The 17664-nt window shown below is 36.3% G+C and overlaps 1 protein-coding gene across 1 annotated transcript; it reads right to left on the bottom strand.

Annotated features, from left to right (window-relative positions):
* Window positions 1-13445: 13445 nt before the first annotated feature.
* Window positions 13446-15038, bottom strand: LOC113294281 (norreticuline-7-O-methyltransferase-like). The gene is made up of 2 exons (XM_026542677.1): window positions 14172-15038; window positions 13446-14013 (listed from the first exon to the last, which is right to left on the bottom strand). The coding sequence occupies exons 1-2, from the start codon at window positions 14946-14948 to the stop codon at window positions 13717-13719; spliced, it is 1074 nt and encodes a 357-aa protein (XP_026398462.1). The 5' UTR covers window positions 14949-15038; the 3' UTR covers window positions 13446-13716.
* Window positions 15039-17664: the final 2626 nt, after the last annotated feature.

Below are 17664 nucleotides of genomic sequence, written 5' to 3'. Positions count from 1 at the left end.
AAATGGGATAAATGTCCTTCGGCGGAATCAGGGGCTTACACAACGTATAAAGGGAGCGAAAGTATTGTGTTGGAGGCTGGTGGTGTCGTATGACCTATGGTTTTGGCATGCATTTTTTGGTATGCCCGGCTCAAAAAATGATATTAATGTGATGAACCGTTCATATGTTTTTCGAAGTATTGTCACAGGAAAATCACCACCAGTGAACTTTGTGGTAAACGGGTATTCATATGATATTCCGTATTATCTCGGTGATGACACTTACCCAGAGATTGCTATTATTATTATGTCCATTAAACATCTAGAGGGGAAAAAGAAAATAAAATTTTCTGGGATGCAATAGGGTGCACAGAAAGATGTAGAACGGGGATTTGGTGTTCTGGAACAACAATTTGGAATCATCAAACAACCTGCAAGAATGTGGGATCCATATGTGCTTGCATATATCATGAAAACCTGTATTATTTCACATAATATGATAGTTCAGGATGAGCGTCTACCCGGTGACTGGCCACATGTATATGAACAACGCAGGAACCCATCACCAGTTGTTATATCAAGAGAAAACAGTGAAGCACTTTCCCCAATTAGAGATGCGCAGCGTGTTCGTGCAATGCATAACAAACAAACGCATACCAACTTGCGTGATGACTTGATCGAACACATATGGTCAGAATATGGAGATAGTTAAAATCTTGGGCACAAGGATAAGTGTAACTATATGCTTTGTTTTTATTAAAATTTGTTTTTGTCATTTTCTTTTCTTTTTTACTTTAAATGTATTATCTCTTCTCTATGTATGCATCGTCATATTTTAATTAATTCCTGCTAAGTAGTTTAAAATGGTTTTAAAATTAATTCAATCGAAAGAAAATAATATTAAAATCCAAATATTACATAATAAACTAAACTGGCAAGAATAATAATAAATTTTAAAACACAATTAAACTACTCCTATTAGACATAATACGCCTATGCTGAAGATTGGTTTCTCTTATTCCGCACAATGTCCGCTTTTAGAAGTTCGAAGTACTTTCTTTGTAAGGGATCCAATTTATCGAGATCCGTCATCATAATGCGTAATTCATCATCTTCCACTGCCTTAGCTTGTTTTGCCGCCCACTCAGCTTGTTTTACGGCAAAATCGGCTGCTCTTTGTTCCATCTTGAATTTCGATTGTGCTTCGTAATGGGCATTGAAATGTTGTTGTTCCTGAATAAGTTGTCCCATCATTTCCTCTTGGGCAGTTGATTTTTCTCTCCCTCTTTCTTACCAAAATACTTGTCGCGTTGTCTTTTCTCTATGTCTCCTATCTCACTATCATTAATGCAGTCAGCTTGAGTTCCTTTATCATGTCCTTGCCCATCCTCTTCGTCATTGTCATAATTTTCTTCATCGTGCGTCGTGTCGAACAAAAATGTTGGTCGTCAATTATATTTTATATTTTCCAACATAATTGGGTAGCACTCTTCGTGCTTAAATGGCTTCCCATCGTTATAATCCTTGAACCGCAGCCTTGCTTCTTCGAGCTATTATTTTTTTATGTAACAGTTTAGTTCATGTGCAAGTTAAAATTGTAGAAAACTGGAGAAAAATTGTAGAAAACTTACCGCCCTTTCAGGACCCCATCCAGTATGATGTTCACCTTTTATTTCCCCCACTTTTGTAGAGAACAATGCCACATCTTTGCTTATTACCTGATGTCGTTTCTGCCATGAGCCCCAAGACCCCTTCGGCTTATTAGGTAATAATTGTTTAATATCATGTTTGATGCGACTTCATAATTCTGCTTCGGATTGATCGGTTCCAACACCGAGATCTTGAGAGATTGATAAATGAATTTTACACATGGTTAAATCTTTGATTGTTGTAAAATTAGGACCTCGAGGAATTCGTGGTGCCATTAAACCGAGTCTGAAAAAAATCCAAAACTGATTGGAGAGACAATGCAACGAGTTAAATGAAAAAACTATTATACTGGTTTGAATGACAATGAAATGACTCTGTTTTTTTTGTTGTGATAGATAGATCGAATAACTCTGTATTTATAGGTATACGACGGCAGTAGTTTTTTCCAACGGTACTCGGGGAAATTCGAAAATTCGGAAAAACATGAAATGAGATTTCCAACGGTACTCTACAAAATCGAAACCTGAAATCAGTGAGGGATGGGGCGTAGTTTAAAATTACGCCCCATATAGTACCAGGCGTAACTAATAATTGCGCCCGATTTCAGGCGTTTTCAGGCGTAGTTTAAAATTACGTCCCATCGGGCGCAATTGAAATATACCGTCTGGTTGAGGCGGAATTGAAAGATACCGCCCGATATCAGGCGCAAATTAAACTACGTCCCATCGGGCGTAGTTTAAAGTTCCGTTTCAAACAGACGAACTTGTTATTTCCGCCTGATTACCAAGCGCAAATTAAAATTACGCCTCACTCGAAACACAACTAATATTTGCGTCTGATGTTGGGCGTAGATTTAAATTACGCCCGACCAAAACCAAACTATCGACCAAATATAGTCAGGTATCTGATCGATGGTCTGGTATTTGATCGATACTTCTCTCCGCATCGTCTGGATTTTCGACCAAATTTTTGGTTATAATCGATGACTGTGGTTACTCTTAGAAGATTAATCATATCTTAGCCTAATTCAAGGCTTTTCTCTTCACTATCTCTTCGTACTGTATTAGACATCGGAGAAATTGACTAACTCAATTGAATTGCTGCTGCAGAAATTGACAATTGTGAAGCCATATCGGAACAGCAATAGCAAAAACAACATTCAGTGAAGAGAGCTTCAAAGTACATCGTGCTGGCCAATTGAAGTTGGTCACCAAAACACGATGATGGACGAAATCACGTCGCAATCCAGCTCGTGTTCAACTCGAGACCAACTCGTGGAGATACCACCGATACAATCAGACAGACTATCTCGTACAGCTCAATTCAGAGCCTCAACTCTATCTGCTCGTGGAAAAGCAATCAACACGATGATGCTCAATACTAGCTCGGACTCAACAGTTCATCTCCGGGCACAAGTCTCGGACAGACGATAACCAAATGAAGGAGAAAGAGACGTTCAGATTGATGAGAACAACCTCCAGCAGAAAGATGAATAAAACCTCATCAACACTTTAGCCAGATTTAAGGCTTTTTTCATCGCTCTATCTTGTTACTGCTTTACATAGCAATTTAAGAACGAGTTCACTGAGATTTCTCACTTGATTGAATTGCTGTTTCAGAAAAACAGCGATGGACGAAATCCCATCGGAATGATTCACCATCTCGTGAAGAACCATAGCTCGTACTGCAAGCCAACCAGAGCTTGAACTACAAGCGATATCGGAAGTAGAATCCATATCGCACAGCTCAACTCGGAGCAGCCATCTCGGACAGTCAACCATGGTCGACTCTTGTGAAATCTATCAGTACGATGATGCTCAACCGAGATCGGACAGACATTCAACACAATAAGTCCAACACATATCGTACCATAGGCGATGATGTCGGACACGATTAAGATCGTATAGTGAAGAAGCAATCAGCTTGGACTCAACAGTTCATCCCCGAGCATCAAACTCGGATAGGCAATGAACAGTGAAACCAGAGCATGAGCTCGGATTGTACCTCGACTCGGATTCATCAATCCATCTCCGACCAGCAACTCGGATAGCATACCTCTCTTGCCTTATCTCTTGATTTGTTTTGATTAATAATAGCTAAATGCTTAATACCTAGAATACTCATATATGATTAATGCTTTGGATCAAGAGATATTTGATGCATTTCATGACCAACAGGTACATGATAACATACCCTACGGAAGGACTCTTCTGTGGTGTCTGCTCAGATGGTCACTTCAAGACCATTAATCTTATGCTGTCGAAAGCATTCATCTTGGATCATCAACGATGGTGCATCCTTGCTCGCGAAGCCCACTACGATACGAGAATCACCTCGAGAGCAACAAACTAAAACAGGAGAAATTCTTATCTCTATCTATGAAATTTATTATGCTGCACGACTTCTTAAACTGAAATCAAGTCTGAACATACATGTTTAATTAAAATCTCATAAGCTACAATAAAAATCACTATTTTATGAATTATGACAAAATAACTTGTCTTTAGCTGTATTAAATGGCTGTTAACCTTCAAATGAAGTTCACAGGGGCTGGAGTAAATCGCCGATGCAAAGAAACAATGGGCATGGTCCAATAAGCCGTTATCTAGCTTAACAGCAGGCTAAGCATCACTAATCTCGAGACGCAATTTGATATGTATAATACTTATACATACAGTAATGCATAATCCAGAATCGCATGTAGTATTACTCTAAGCGATACCTTATTACAGGGGTTAGATAGAATCACTTGAATGAATTGAATGCTTTAGAAGCAAACTTTAGCATCGTTATAACATATTAGAATTGCTTACTTTTGAATGAGCAACACCAACTCCTTAATGAAGGGTAGTATGCCACTGATGCATTTTATTTTTAACATGATATATAAAATCTCTAAGTAGCCAATACATGAATGATAGCATTCACATGCATTACGTCACATAATAATGTGATAGTTAAAGAACCATTTTACTGTATTCAGTGACATTCAAAACTACGAAACATGCTCATGTCATCCAACATGCCATTCATAATAAATTATCATGATATAATATGCATAAAATGCTTTACATGCTCAATGCATTCATCTCGATTGGTCACGACAGTGCATCCGAGCTCGCCAAGCTCACCGTTTAGCTTGCATAATAACGTCCATAGCAGGGGATACTTTTATCTCTAAATTCATCATTTTATATAAATGAACTTAAACATTCCTAATCACTGATTTGAAGCATGCTCATCTATAAATATTATTTTTGATATTACTAACCAACGATTTCCGGGGGTTTAAGAGGCAAATAGCAACCTCATGATAAACGTTACAAAAGCTCAAGGATGATATGATCTCCTTCTATTCCTGCCAGTCTAAGGGCGAATAAGGCAGTTTCTAACTCATCTATTTACATTCGATAATGAGTATCAATATGCCTAACCAAGGCACAATTTTGCTTAAGAGCAAGCTAAGAAAATAGCTAGTCATAAAGACTTAATCCGATATACGTATTGCACTGGTACTTCCAGAGACTTAAGCCGATATACGTATCACACTGGTACATCCAAAATTAAGTGTCGCAATCTAGCGCACCTGCTCCACAACGAGAATCACATTAAATGAATATGCCTAACGTATTGCACCTGATATAAGGCAGTTTCTAACTCATCTATTTACATTCGATAATGAGTATCAATATGCCTAACCAAGGCACAATTTTGCTTAAGAGCAAGCTAAGAAAATAGCTAGTCACAAAAACTTAATCCGATATACGTATTGCACTGGTACTTCCAGAGACTTAAGCCGATATACGTATCACACTGGTACATCCAAAATTAAGTGTCGCAATCTAGCGCACCTGCTCACATTAAACGAATCTCCTGAGATTGAATTCAATTAAGTCGGATTAATTATCCGCATAAAGTAAAGTCGGATTAGACATAATCCTCATAAAGGAATGACTATCATGCATTAGGAACTAGCATCATGCTAGATAAAAATAAAGTCATATTAGTTGAAATCTACATAAAGGCATGCTTATCATGCATTAAGGTTAGATTCGGATCAGTTGTAATCCGCAATAAAGCTATTGTTGTGTTTGCCTTTTCTTGCAGGGTCACTTGATGTATGTGACATACATCCTCCTCCCCACATATATTTGTATTTTCTTGTAGGTACACCTGATGTATTTTCCTGCATGGTTACTTGGTGTATCATACATACATCTCCATCTGCTTGTTATATACATATGTTTTCTTGGAGGAACATTGAATGAATGTGATATAAATATCTCCCCCTTGTCAAATGTGTGTTTTTTGCAGGGTAATATATTGTGCTTAATATGAAAATCGTCCATCACAGATGACAATAGTGGCATGAACTCCATACGAGAAAACATCTTCTCTAGACTACCACGATGGTAATCGGGCTACGAGCCCCTTACGAGAAGACCTCTTCTCGATGCATAATATTTTTCATGTGCTTCATTTATTCATTATTTTCATCCGTTGAATGTATGAATTCTATATGTTGTTTGCAGGTTACTTAGTATTAAATTTGTTACATTATGAATGGTAAGTGGAGTATAATCCCAATATGAGAAAATATCCTCTCTAAATCATCACAGATGGTAATCGGGGTACATTCCCTATGCGAGGAAACATTTCCTCAAGACCATTCGGAATGGTAATCAGAACACTAGTCCTACGCGAGGAAACATCTCCTCGAGACCATCACGAGTGGTAACAGGGGCATGACCTCTATGCGAGGAAACGTCTCCTTGAGACCATCACGAACAGTAAAGTGCTATCCACACCATTCATCCTTAACAGGTTGATGCGAGAAATGATCAAACTGCCTGATACGGAAAATGACCTAGGGCAATGCCATCTGACCGTAAAAGTTGGATGATGCGGGGATTCCCTAAGTTACCTGAGATGGAATCATTGACCTAGGGTAATGCCATCTCGACCACGAGTCAGATGATGTCCTGTACTTCAGGAGGTACCATGTGGTTGACTCACATTAGGGTGAAGTGCGAATCAACTATCAGAGGCATCTCCCTCACTATAGTTAGTGCCACGAGCCAACTATAAGGCAGGTGCCTTCTGAAAGTGAGGCACTATACATAATTTACGAATATATTTTTGATAAGGACACATATTCGGCAGCAGGAGGATCCTCGAAGTCCTCTCGACTTGTACTGTAAGAGGTTATCTGTCCAAAATAGAAGTTGATCACTTCTCCGACTTATAGCCCATAACTTGTGCAAGGACGAAAGGGATGTTACTATGGTGTGATCCTCGTATAAAATCGCACACCAGTGCAGAAGTAAAATTGTATCAAGGTTAAACTACAGTAATTTCATTATAATTTTGAATTTGCTTGGTTGCTAATCTACCTTAAATTTGATTTACTACGCATGTACAAGCTACATGCAATACCATCATCAATGATGATTCAGAAATTGGAGTTAGGGATAAAACCTTGACTTTGGCTTTCAAAATCTATAATCTCCTAAGCTTTGAAAAACCAAAGAGGGCAGTATATACCCTCAGTACCTTCAGCAAAGGTAAAGATCCACGGATCACCGATTGAGGAAATCTGTAAGTCGTCGAGGAAAGACTTCGGATTACGATCCGAAGACATTTCGAGTCCCCTCAGAAACAGGTCTCCAACTGGAGCACAAAGTAAGAAATCAGACTCCTGTCCGAAGGAATTCAACAAAATCTTACGTCCACATGATTGAGGCAATCTGTAAGTCCTCGGGGCAATACTTTGGATTAAGATCTGAAGACATTTCGAGTCCCCACAAAAACAAGTCTCCAACTGGAGAAAAAAGTAAGACCTCGGACCACTGTCCGGAGGAATAAAATAAAATCTCATCGCCATGCGATTTGTGGAAAACAGTAAGTCCTCGGGGCAAGGACTACCATCCGAAGACATTTTGAGTCCCCACAGATACATGCATCCGATAAATCTCGGAGCACACAATAAGACCTCGGACCACCATCCGATAGCATCTAATAAATCGGGAAGCAGCACGATTTGAGGCATTCAGTAAGTCCTCGGGGCAAGACCTCGGACTACAATTTGAAGTCATTTGGTAGACCCCACAACGATGAATTATACACATACCACTTTTTACACTCAGTAAAGAGCTACAGGATTCAAAGCTTATCTATCCTCAAGTTATCTCAATTTATTTCATTTGATTTCATTTGATTTCATATATGTTGAAACTGACATACCCATAAGGAAAAATCCTCATCTCTCTGAGCAAGGAGCAAGGTACAGATGCAAAGGAAATCAACCAATTGTGAAGAAATCTAACAGGCTATGATGGTCCAGAGAGACACAACTACGACAAGTCGTCAGAAACTGATGCCAACCAACCTAGACATAGTTGGAGCATAAACCACCAACTGAAGTGACGAACCAACACCAGCAAAAAAACGATAACCAAGAATTCAGAGCGATCGCAATTACTCAGAGTTGCAACTCGCACATCTACATCGTGTAGCACAGACCACAGATCGTGAATCTCAAACATCGCAATAGCCAAAATCGGACTACTCCAACCACATAAGTGAATCCAAATCAATACCAAGCATGCCCGGAAATCTCGCGCAACCACTCCCCTTTCCTTCGAAGCCGCACCGGATACTGATTTGCTTAATGATTATAGTTCCAACAACCCTCAACCAAATCAGCGAAATGTGAGTGCAAAAGATGAGCTCACTACGTGGCGCAAGATTAAGAGCCGGAGTATCTTACTACGATACACCCAAATACACTATATATACCGAACTACTTAGTCTTATCCTATCTAGTCAGCCCTATGGGCATATTTGTAAATGTAACCACCTACCCTATATAAGAGAAATAAAAATAGGGTTAGGGGGATCCTTTGGGTGGTCTCTAGCTAAGGCTATATCTCTCTCTATGATGGCCTCCATAGGTCTTTTACGTCTTCCTTAAAGCTCCATGAGAGCCTCTCCAATGGAGAAACTTGTAAACACCTCACATCATAGTGAAACCCGTGGATGTTGGTCACAATTGACCGAACCACGTAAAATGATTTGTCTCCCTTTACTTTCCTGCATTTTATCTTCTTTGATGTGCGTTGATGTATGTTTTGATGGTTCAAATCATCATGGGTGTAGACATCAGAAAAGATGCAACTACAATAAGATGAAAACACTGTAACATAGCGAAGAAGATGATAAAAAGGAAAAGTTAGAGAGAGAATATCACGTGATTATTTTGATTAGTGTTTTTTCTTCTTATTGTCTTGTTGCACAGATTGGCTTTCCATGTATGATAGGGAGCATACAATATAGGAGTATAACATTTCTAATATATTATATATATAACATAATTTCACAAATTTTTCCTCTAGTTAAAATTTTCTCTCAATTCTCATAGCTTTCTGGCTCCACTTTGAAAATATTTAGACCAATAAAAAATCACCTCATGTTCACATAAATTTTCCACAAACTAGATATCACTAGAGGGATACCCGACCAATAGGATATTACAGTATTTCTCCCCGAGAATGTCCTATAATTTCTCAGAAAAGCCTAAAATCAAATAATTTTTTTTGTCCTTAACTCATCTTTTATCCTCTATTTATTCATCTCTTTGTCTCTTTTCGTTTAACTTCATCTATAATCCTTCCGATTTAAAAAAAAAGATACTATTATTTTTCCAATTCGGCTTATTTTTAAGCTAAAATGAAAAAGAGATAGTATCTCTTTTTCTAAAACGGAGGTAGTATTTTTATTGGGCTTTAATCTGGATTTCTGTTAATCAGGACCAATTGCACTCTGGAGTTCTTGGTATATATTTGAAACCTGTTTTGAGGCGTACTCATTTATTTGAGGCATACTTATTCATTATCTCATCTAGGGTGGGTTTATAAGGGGTGTCTAAAGGGTAGAGCAATTACATGTATATCCTAATACGATTTAAAATACTAAAGTGCACTTACCCTTAAAAACCTAAAATCAAAAATCAAAATCACTTTTAAACTAAAACATAATCTCTTTTTCTCTAACTTTAAAATCAAAAAATCAAAATCAACACTTTATTAATTGTCACGATGGATCATCGATTCATGAAAATTTGATCGTCCATACTAAACATGGATATAAAATGACTCCTATAAAAAAACAAGTACTAGTTGCGCTTTTAAATTTTTATTTTAATCCATCAATTGAAGAACAAGAAGAACTTAAGGTGTTGAAACTGAAATTCAACCGGGTGAAAAAACGAATTTTGAAATGAGTATTAGAAGATATTTTCTATAAACTCGTTTCTTATTTCGTTCTTTTTTATTGATGGAATAAGTTTAATCATAAAAAAAAACCTAGTTTTTTATGATCACAAAGTGAAGTTCGACTTATAATTGAGACACATGAGAAGCCAAACTTCACTATGTTCATCACCCCTGAAGGTGCTTACGAACAGTTCGGCTCATATGTTTATCTCAATTATCAGTTGAACCTAGTTTAATATTTTTTTAGCGGAATGTAAGTTGAGCTGATTAGATAATATGAAAATAGAGTCGAACCATATAAAAGGTAAAAGAAGTAATTTTTCCAGGTTCGGATGATTCGAAAATTTGATTTATCAGCCGAACCTTATGACTAACTTCCCACGGTGTATTGTATTTGTGTAAGGTTCGGCTGATTATTTAGTTTATAAGACGAACATGTTATTTAAAAATGGTACAATTGATTCGTTATTTAGTTTATATGTCGAACCTTTGACTTGTGTTTTTTCTATCAAGATAGAAGTTCGGCCGACAAGTATTATTTATCGAATGAGCCGAAATGTTCATCTATCATATCGGTTATAAGACGAACTCTCACAGGTTCGCCGAATTTGCATGTGAAAAATCAGTTTATTTAGGAATTCAACCTATAAAAAAGACATTAAACATACTTATGTATTATATTCTGTTTACGTGATGAAGATTCTCCTTCGTCATTTGAATCATCAGTCTTGAAGTTTAATAATCTGAAAAACCTGGGTTTTTTTTTCCACTTCTTCTCCCTCTCAAAAACCCAACTCTATCACAAAGATCTGATTTGTGTACTAGTATAACACTAACAATTTAACTTTAATCAATCATTAACATCAATAAATCTAATCAAAATCATTAACTTTAATTAAGGATAGTTTTACCATTATAAAAAAAAATGGTGGATAAGGGGTAATTATGTTTTTTACATAATGACCCTATTTTGGAACCATTAGGGATGTCTCAAAAAAAAAAAAAGAGTATGCCTCGAAACAAGTTTCATATATTTTAGCTAAATTATTTTATCTTGGTTATTACTGCTAAGCCATTCTCGAACGTCTGGTTTATTTGGGTTAGTAGAAGTTATCAGAGTAAGACAACTTAGTGGTTGTCACCTGCCCAAAACTAAGGAGTGATCGAGGGAACCACTATGTTTTTTCTTCGCCTAATTTGTGCAAGCTGATTTGGTAATTGGGTTAGTATACCTTTTTATAAAATAGCACAGCTATACATGTACATCATAGTAAGTATACCTTTTTATAAAATAGTACAGCTATACATGTACATAGTATCCCACTAGTTGGCCAACAAAGCAGTTGAAGACCAAATACACCTTACAACACCGACAACAACAACTATTCGGGAACACACTTACCCAAACTTTCTACATCAAATTGTAATTCTTGTCATAATATTAGTTATGTTTCTCAGAATTGTAACCAGTGCTTAAAAAAATTAAATAAATAAAATGCTGGTTACCCTAAAAATAAAAAAAATAATCATAGTATCCCACTCAGATAATGAATTGTCCACCTTTCCCAAAGCTAACATTAAGAACTATGAAGTCACAGGGGAGTCAAATAAATAAACTAGCTTTTTTTTTTATAGGTGCCTAGAGCAATCATAATGGACGATCAAACCCATAAATATGGTCCAGAAACGTGACACAGTGGGACGTCTAAAGAGTAAAAGCTGGATTAAAACTAAATCCCAGACTATATTTGGTCTGGGACCAGACCAAAACCATATATAGTCGAGCGAACGTATAACGTACGTTTGCTAATAGGAGAAGTTATAAAGTACATTTCATATGAAGCGGTTGTATATTCCCCATTCCATGGTGAGGCGAAGTTCTAAAATACATTGCAATGGAGCGTTGGTAAAATGTACGCCCGATTATAATTAGGCGTAAATAAAATTTAAGCCTCATGACAGGCGTTGTTATTAGGTTCGTCCCAGTTAGACGAACAATATAAATTCGCCCCATTAATGCGTTAGTATAGTTCACGCCTCCTTGCATACGGTGATAATAGGTTTGCCCCAATTTCAAAATATGTTGACATGGAAATTGAATAGCAAAATATGTTGACATGGAAATTGAATTGCATATGTGAGTTAGATGATATCAATGTAAGTACTAATAAACAGTTCATTTCAGCCAATATCAAAATATGTTCTAGATGATTCAACCAATTATCGCGATTATAGTGTTTCAGATAATTAAAAAATCTCCAACTCACTAAAAAAAAGTAGTTGAGGCAATTTTTAGATCAGACAAAATTGTGAGGTGTTGAATAAAATTACAAGTTTACAACAATAAAAATATCACAAATCACAGTAAATACCTTCAATTGAAAGTTTGAAAGGTGAGCGGACATATAATGTACGCCCGACCACGGGCGCACGTATTAATAACGCGCCATCAGACATACATATTATCTTCGTTCCATGGTGGGGCGTTGATTACAATTCCGCCCCATAACCGGTGGGCATAAAGTCCACACTCCATAACGGACGAACATTCCTTAGCAAACGAACGTAATATTCTGCTCGATCAAATATAGTCCACTACCGTAACGTAGCAACACCGACTAAATCCAAAATTTAGTCTTTTTTTTATATTTGATCTTCGGTTTTGATCGCACCACTGCACCACTGCGGGTGCTCTTAGATCCTTTTTTTTCTACTGCCCATTCATTAGGACATGCGGTTGAAGATAATTATTAATAAAAGTGTGCCTTCCTCCTATTAATATAGGTGCTTGAAATATGTTACATTTGAAATTGGTCTTTAGGTATCTTGTTCCTAATATTCTACAATCTATACAAATCTGTATTTATATGTTTTTTTTTTTGTAAAGTTTCTCGGCTAATCGGATCTTTATCAACTCAAAATCTTTGTTGCATTATTGATGGCTAGGATGCTGGTGCAGATAGTCCTTCAAATATTTTAAAATAAATATTAATTTATATTATAAAACAAATATTAATTTATATAGAAGGTTCATGTCTGGCTGGTCATCCCTGTTTTCCAAAGTTTCATGCGTTCCATGAGGTCCCAGGTTCGAGTTCCGAATGGCGTAATATTACAGAAATTAACATGGAAGTTAGAGTTAACTTGACCCCCTTGTGACAAAATCTTATCTCCCATCCGTTTCGGCTCCTTTAGCTAGGTTACTCATGAAACTCGCTGGTAAACTAGCACATCAACCTGTTCAATTAATGTAGTAGTACGTTGTTGGAGTTTAGCTTGTTAGGTTTCCAACTAGTTAATGTAATAAAAATATTTAAAAATAAAAATATTTTTTATTTAATAAAAATATTTAAAAAAAATATAAAACAATGTTAGTTTTGTATTTATTTATTTAGAAAAAACAAAAACAAATTAGTTATAATTAAAACACAAAAACTAAAACCTTGCTCAGATTAAGTGGACCTGATTTGAACAAGACGACGAAGGATAAAGGACATACTAGGATTTTGTTGTCTTCTTTCTAGAGGAGATGAGGGAGAGTAAATTATTAGAAACACGAATTTGATCACGATATTATTATTGGTCAAATCATTACAGAAGCCCTACTTATACATAAAAAGTTTCACCCTTACAAACTTTATTACTGGAAAATTATAAACTTGCCAAACACAGTAAATCTGATTTTTTTTTAAAGACATGAAATTACTTGAAGATACAAAGTTTCCAATAATAGGAACGCCTTTGTTAGTCTCTAAAGCTAACAAACTCTCGGCCTCCAAATAGGCTAAACGCGATTCCTCAACATATATCATCATCAATAGACCTCAATTATAGATTGAGCTGCAAAACCTGCTGACATTTGAGTAAATTTGCAACTAGCAAAACCTGCTGCATCAAAAAGTTTCTTCCATTCCACTTCGGTTCTCTCTTTACCTCCATTGTTAACCATCATATCTATATCAGATGTGAGTCTAAGTTTTGAATATGGATGAACAGAATCCACGTCCAACACCATTTCAACAATAATAAGTTTCCCTCCCGATGACACTACATCTTTGCAACGCTTTAGAATGTGAATACATTCATCATCGTTCCAATCGTGAAGGATATTCTGAAATGTTTTACATGAGTAAGAAGTTAAAATCATATGAGCCACACATACAGAGACCAACCCAGCTAGAGACTAGCCCTATTGGCAAGGAAAAGAACCTCGCACTAGGAATTGACTGAATTAAATTATAAAGAAATACTAAAAGCAAAAATAATTACCTTCATGAATATGGCATCAGCACTAGGAATTGACTTGAACATGTCTCCTGAAACTTTTTTAATAGTTTGAATTTCATGTGAATCAGCTATAACATGAGGAAGATCAAAGAGCGTGCACTTAATATTGGGGAACGCTTTGGAAATTGCTGCGACTGCAGTACTAGTACCACCACCAACATCAACGAGTGTTTTAATTTCATCACCGAAAATATTTTTGCATTCATTAACCAAATGCGAAATAACTAATCCACTATCAAAAGCCATTGCTCCGTTGGAAATTTGATTCATTTCAGGATTTTCGCTCATATAAACAGAAATGCTCTTTCCTAACGCTTTCTCAAAAATGTTACATTCACCAGTTAAACTGTCTTTTAGAATATGCCACGGAGCAAACATATCTTCATCAATTATTCCTAAAACTGAAGGAACCATTGATTGTTGAGACCCTCTTATTAGGTATTTCGCTGGTGGAGCTAACCAGTATTTCTCTGTTACTTGAACGGTTCCACCATTAAGCGTGGTGATAACTTCCTTGTTGAAAAGTTTCTGGTGAACTAAGTAACGCATCACACGGTACAAACGCTCGATATTAACCGGTTGATCAATTGGAAGCTTAGAAGCTAATTCCAATATAGACATCGGTGTTCCATGGTTATGAATAGTTTCAGCAATCTCACATTGAACTGCACATTTGAGAAGTAATGATTCCGAAAAACCATAAATTTGTTTCCAGATTATTGCTTGATTTTCTTGATCAATCTGGCTAACTACTTCCATTTTTCTCTCTGGGACTCTCTTATTCTCTCTGAACTAAAAGTTTAGTTGTTGCTGTTGATGATGAGTAAGAGATGTTTCTGGAGTATATTTTATAGACACAAAATTTTTGCCACGGCAACAGAAAAAGCGTGGGCTTTCCTTTTAAATCATTAATCTTTTATTGTACTGTACCTGTATGTGTTACTTCTGAAGATAATAGCAAACTTCCCACGAGCATCCCGTGAGCATCAAACATACACACACATTGTATGTGCATTAATATAGTATCTGGTACCCAATTCCTTAGAGAAAGGCCAGTCATATTTCCTGCTATGGTAAAAGCTTTTTATCTTCTCTCTGGCCAAACCATCAGCTTTTTCATTGTTAGTGAGGTCTATTGAGCATAAGAGAGAATTAATCTGCTTTGGCTCAATCATTTGACTGTTTCACATGACCTTACTATTGGAGTGTGGTCGACAAACAATCGGAGGAATTTTGTGTGTCACAGCCATTGCTGAAAAATGAAACTGTCGGTGTGGGTTTGATTCAATTATTCCACTGGAAATGACAAGAAGAAAAAAAGAGAGTTGCGAACAAGGAAAAGCGGAGGAAATTTCATAAGTTCACGGATTTAGACAATAAAATAGAGCAAGCAAAAAGTAGATAAGTTAAATTTACTGAAAGATGAAGCCGTTGGAATAGATTCGATAAGTTTTCCTTCGCATAATATGGTTCGGCCATTAGAATAGAAACAGACACTTGTATTAAATGCTTGTCCACATTTAATACAGCATTAAAATCTACAATTGTTTTATATTTTTGATGATAAAGAAAGAGCCTTTTCATTAGTAACAAGTCAAGGTTACCAATTATTCCAATACGATCAAGAGAAGAAACATAAAAGAAAAAGGAAAAATACAAGTATGGTAGAACCTAGATTACAGTTGTAAACTAGGTCGTGCCAGCACGGGCACAACCCAACTTAACATGTGAGTTAACACAACACAACATGTTAGTTTGATGTGTTGTGCTGGGTCAGAATAATCAGTACAATGGCACAACAATACGTGGCACGAATAAACATTTGGCACAACACGGCACAACACGTTAACAAAACAAGTCATAACATGTAATACGGTACAATACAACAATTTTTTTTGTATATTTCTCAAAAAAATTTTATTGCGACCGTTTTTTGACATTTTATCTTCGTGATGTCGAATTATAAAAACACATACAAAATCTAAATATGTTGAAAATATTTCTTTTCAAAAATATAAAATAATGTGCTAGGCACAACACATTATGGCATAGGACGCTCAAGCATGGGACAACACAACATGCCTTAATTTCTGGCACGGCGGAACACCACATGTAGCACGGCGGGTTCGCCTCTTAATGGGATGTGTTGGGCTGTGTCTGCACGTTTTATACATCTAACCTAGAGGTGTATAACTTGCCGGCCCGGCACATCCCAGCCCACGAAGTCTCGTGCTTAGCATATTGTATGATGGCCTGGCTGTGCCAGACATTCAGAGGTGATGTGTTGTGTCGTATTAAATAGCATGTTGTAATATGCCAGAAAAGTAAGTGTAATGTGTCGTGTTGTGTTGTGCTAGCACACTTATTTTAAATACTTTCCAAGTATTTTAGTTAATATATGTATTACTATAAAAATAAATCATCATATCGAAAATAAGATGTGTAAAACTAGCTAAATTACTACTCCTTTTTTTTATCTGGATATTGTTTTTAAAAAAAAAAGTTATTTATTCATTTATTACATATTTAACTAATTGGAAATCGAACAAGCTAACAGCGTACTACTACATTAGTTGAACAGGTTGTCGTACTAGCGTACCGTCGAGCCTCAAGAGGAACTAAATCGAGGGAGCCGAAGCGGATAGTGAGACTATGGTTGTCGCAAGGGGGAAAGTTAACTCTGCAATCCATGTCAAACTTTGTAATATTGGAGTCCAATTTTGTATACATTCCTCCTTTAAAGAGTGTGCATGTAACAAAAGAATCTCGTTGGTTGGTTCAAAACAAACACACTTATCTATGTAATAATTATTTTATTTTTGTTTTAATTCGATATGATTTTTTAAAAGGTAAGAAGGATATATCCTACAAATGGTTACCTAGAATATAGCGTTTTTAAAATGGGTAGTATTCATAAATTCGATTGATTTAGATACATATCCATTTTACTGAAACTTTACATAATGAGTGCTGAAACTTTACATAGCGAGTGTTGTTGGATGAGTTGATGAGAATATCATGATCTGGCGTCAACGAACATTCCTGTAATTCTTCCGATGCACACGATGGTACTTAATTCCTAACCCAATGTTTCATTTGTGTTCTGTTCTAAGTTGTCTCCGACAATCAATAACGATACTAGGAATTATTACAGAAATCATCAAGGACGGATCTAAGCATATATTAATGATCAATCACTAGTAGTTTTTAGTCGCTTGTAAGGGAAAATGGTACAGCAAAGATAATGATATGTTATTGGCGACAGACACATCATCAATATCATAGTTATTGGTGAATCTGAATCCATACAAATTAAGGAACTCATGCAGTTGTTGATTTTGTTGGAGTTGGAACGAAATTAAGATGTCTATGTATAGTTCAAAAGTATTCGACTGGAAAAAAATATTTACTTGTTCTAGATTGTCCAAGGATCGAAAGAAACATAAAATTTTGTTGCATATTGATGATCTTCACA

This window comes from Papaver somniferum, chromosome 7 (assembly GCF_003573695.1).
Source record: "Papaver somniferum cultivar HN1 chromosome 7, ASM357369v1, whole genome shotgun sequence".
NCBI lineage: Eukaryota > Viridiplantae > Streptophyta > Magnoliopsida > Ranunculales > Papaveraceae > Papaver > Papaver somniferum.
The sequence above is the reverse complement of the archived record's forward strand: the minus strand, read 5'-3'. Positions and strand labels throughout refer to the sequence as shown.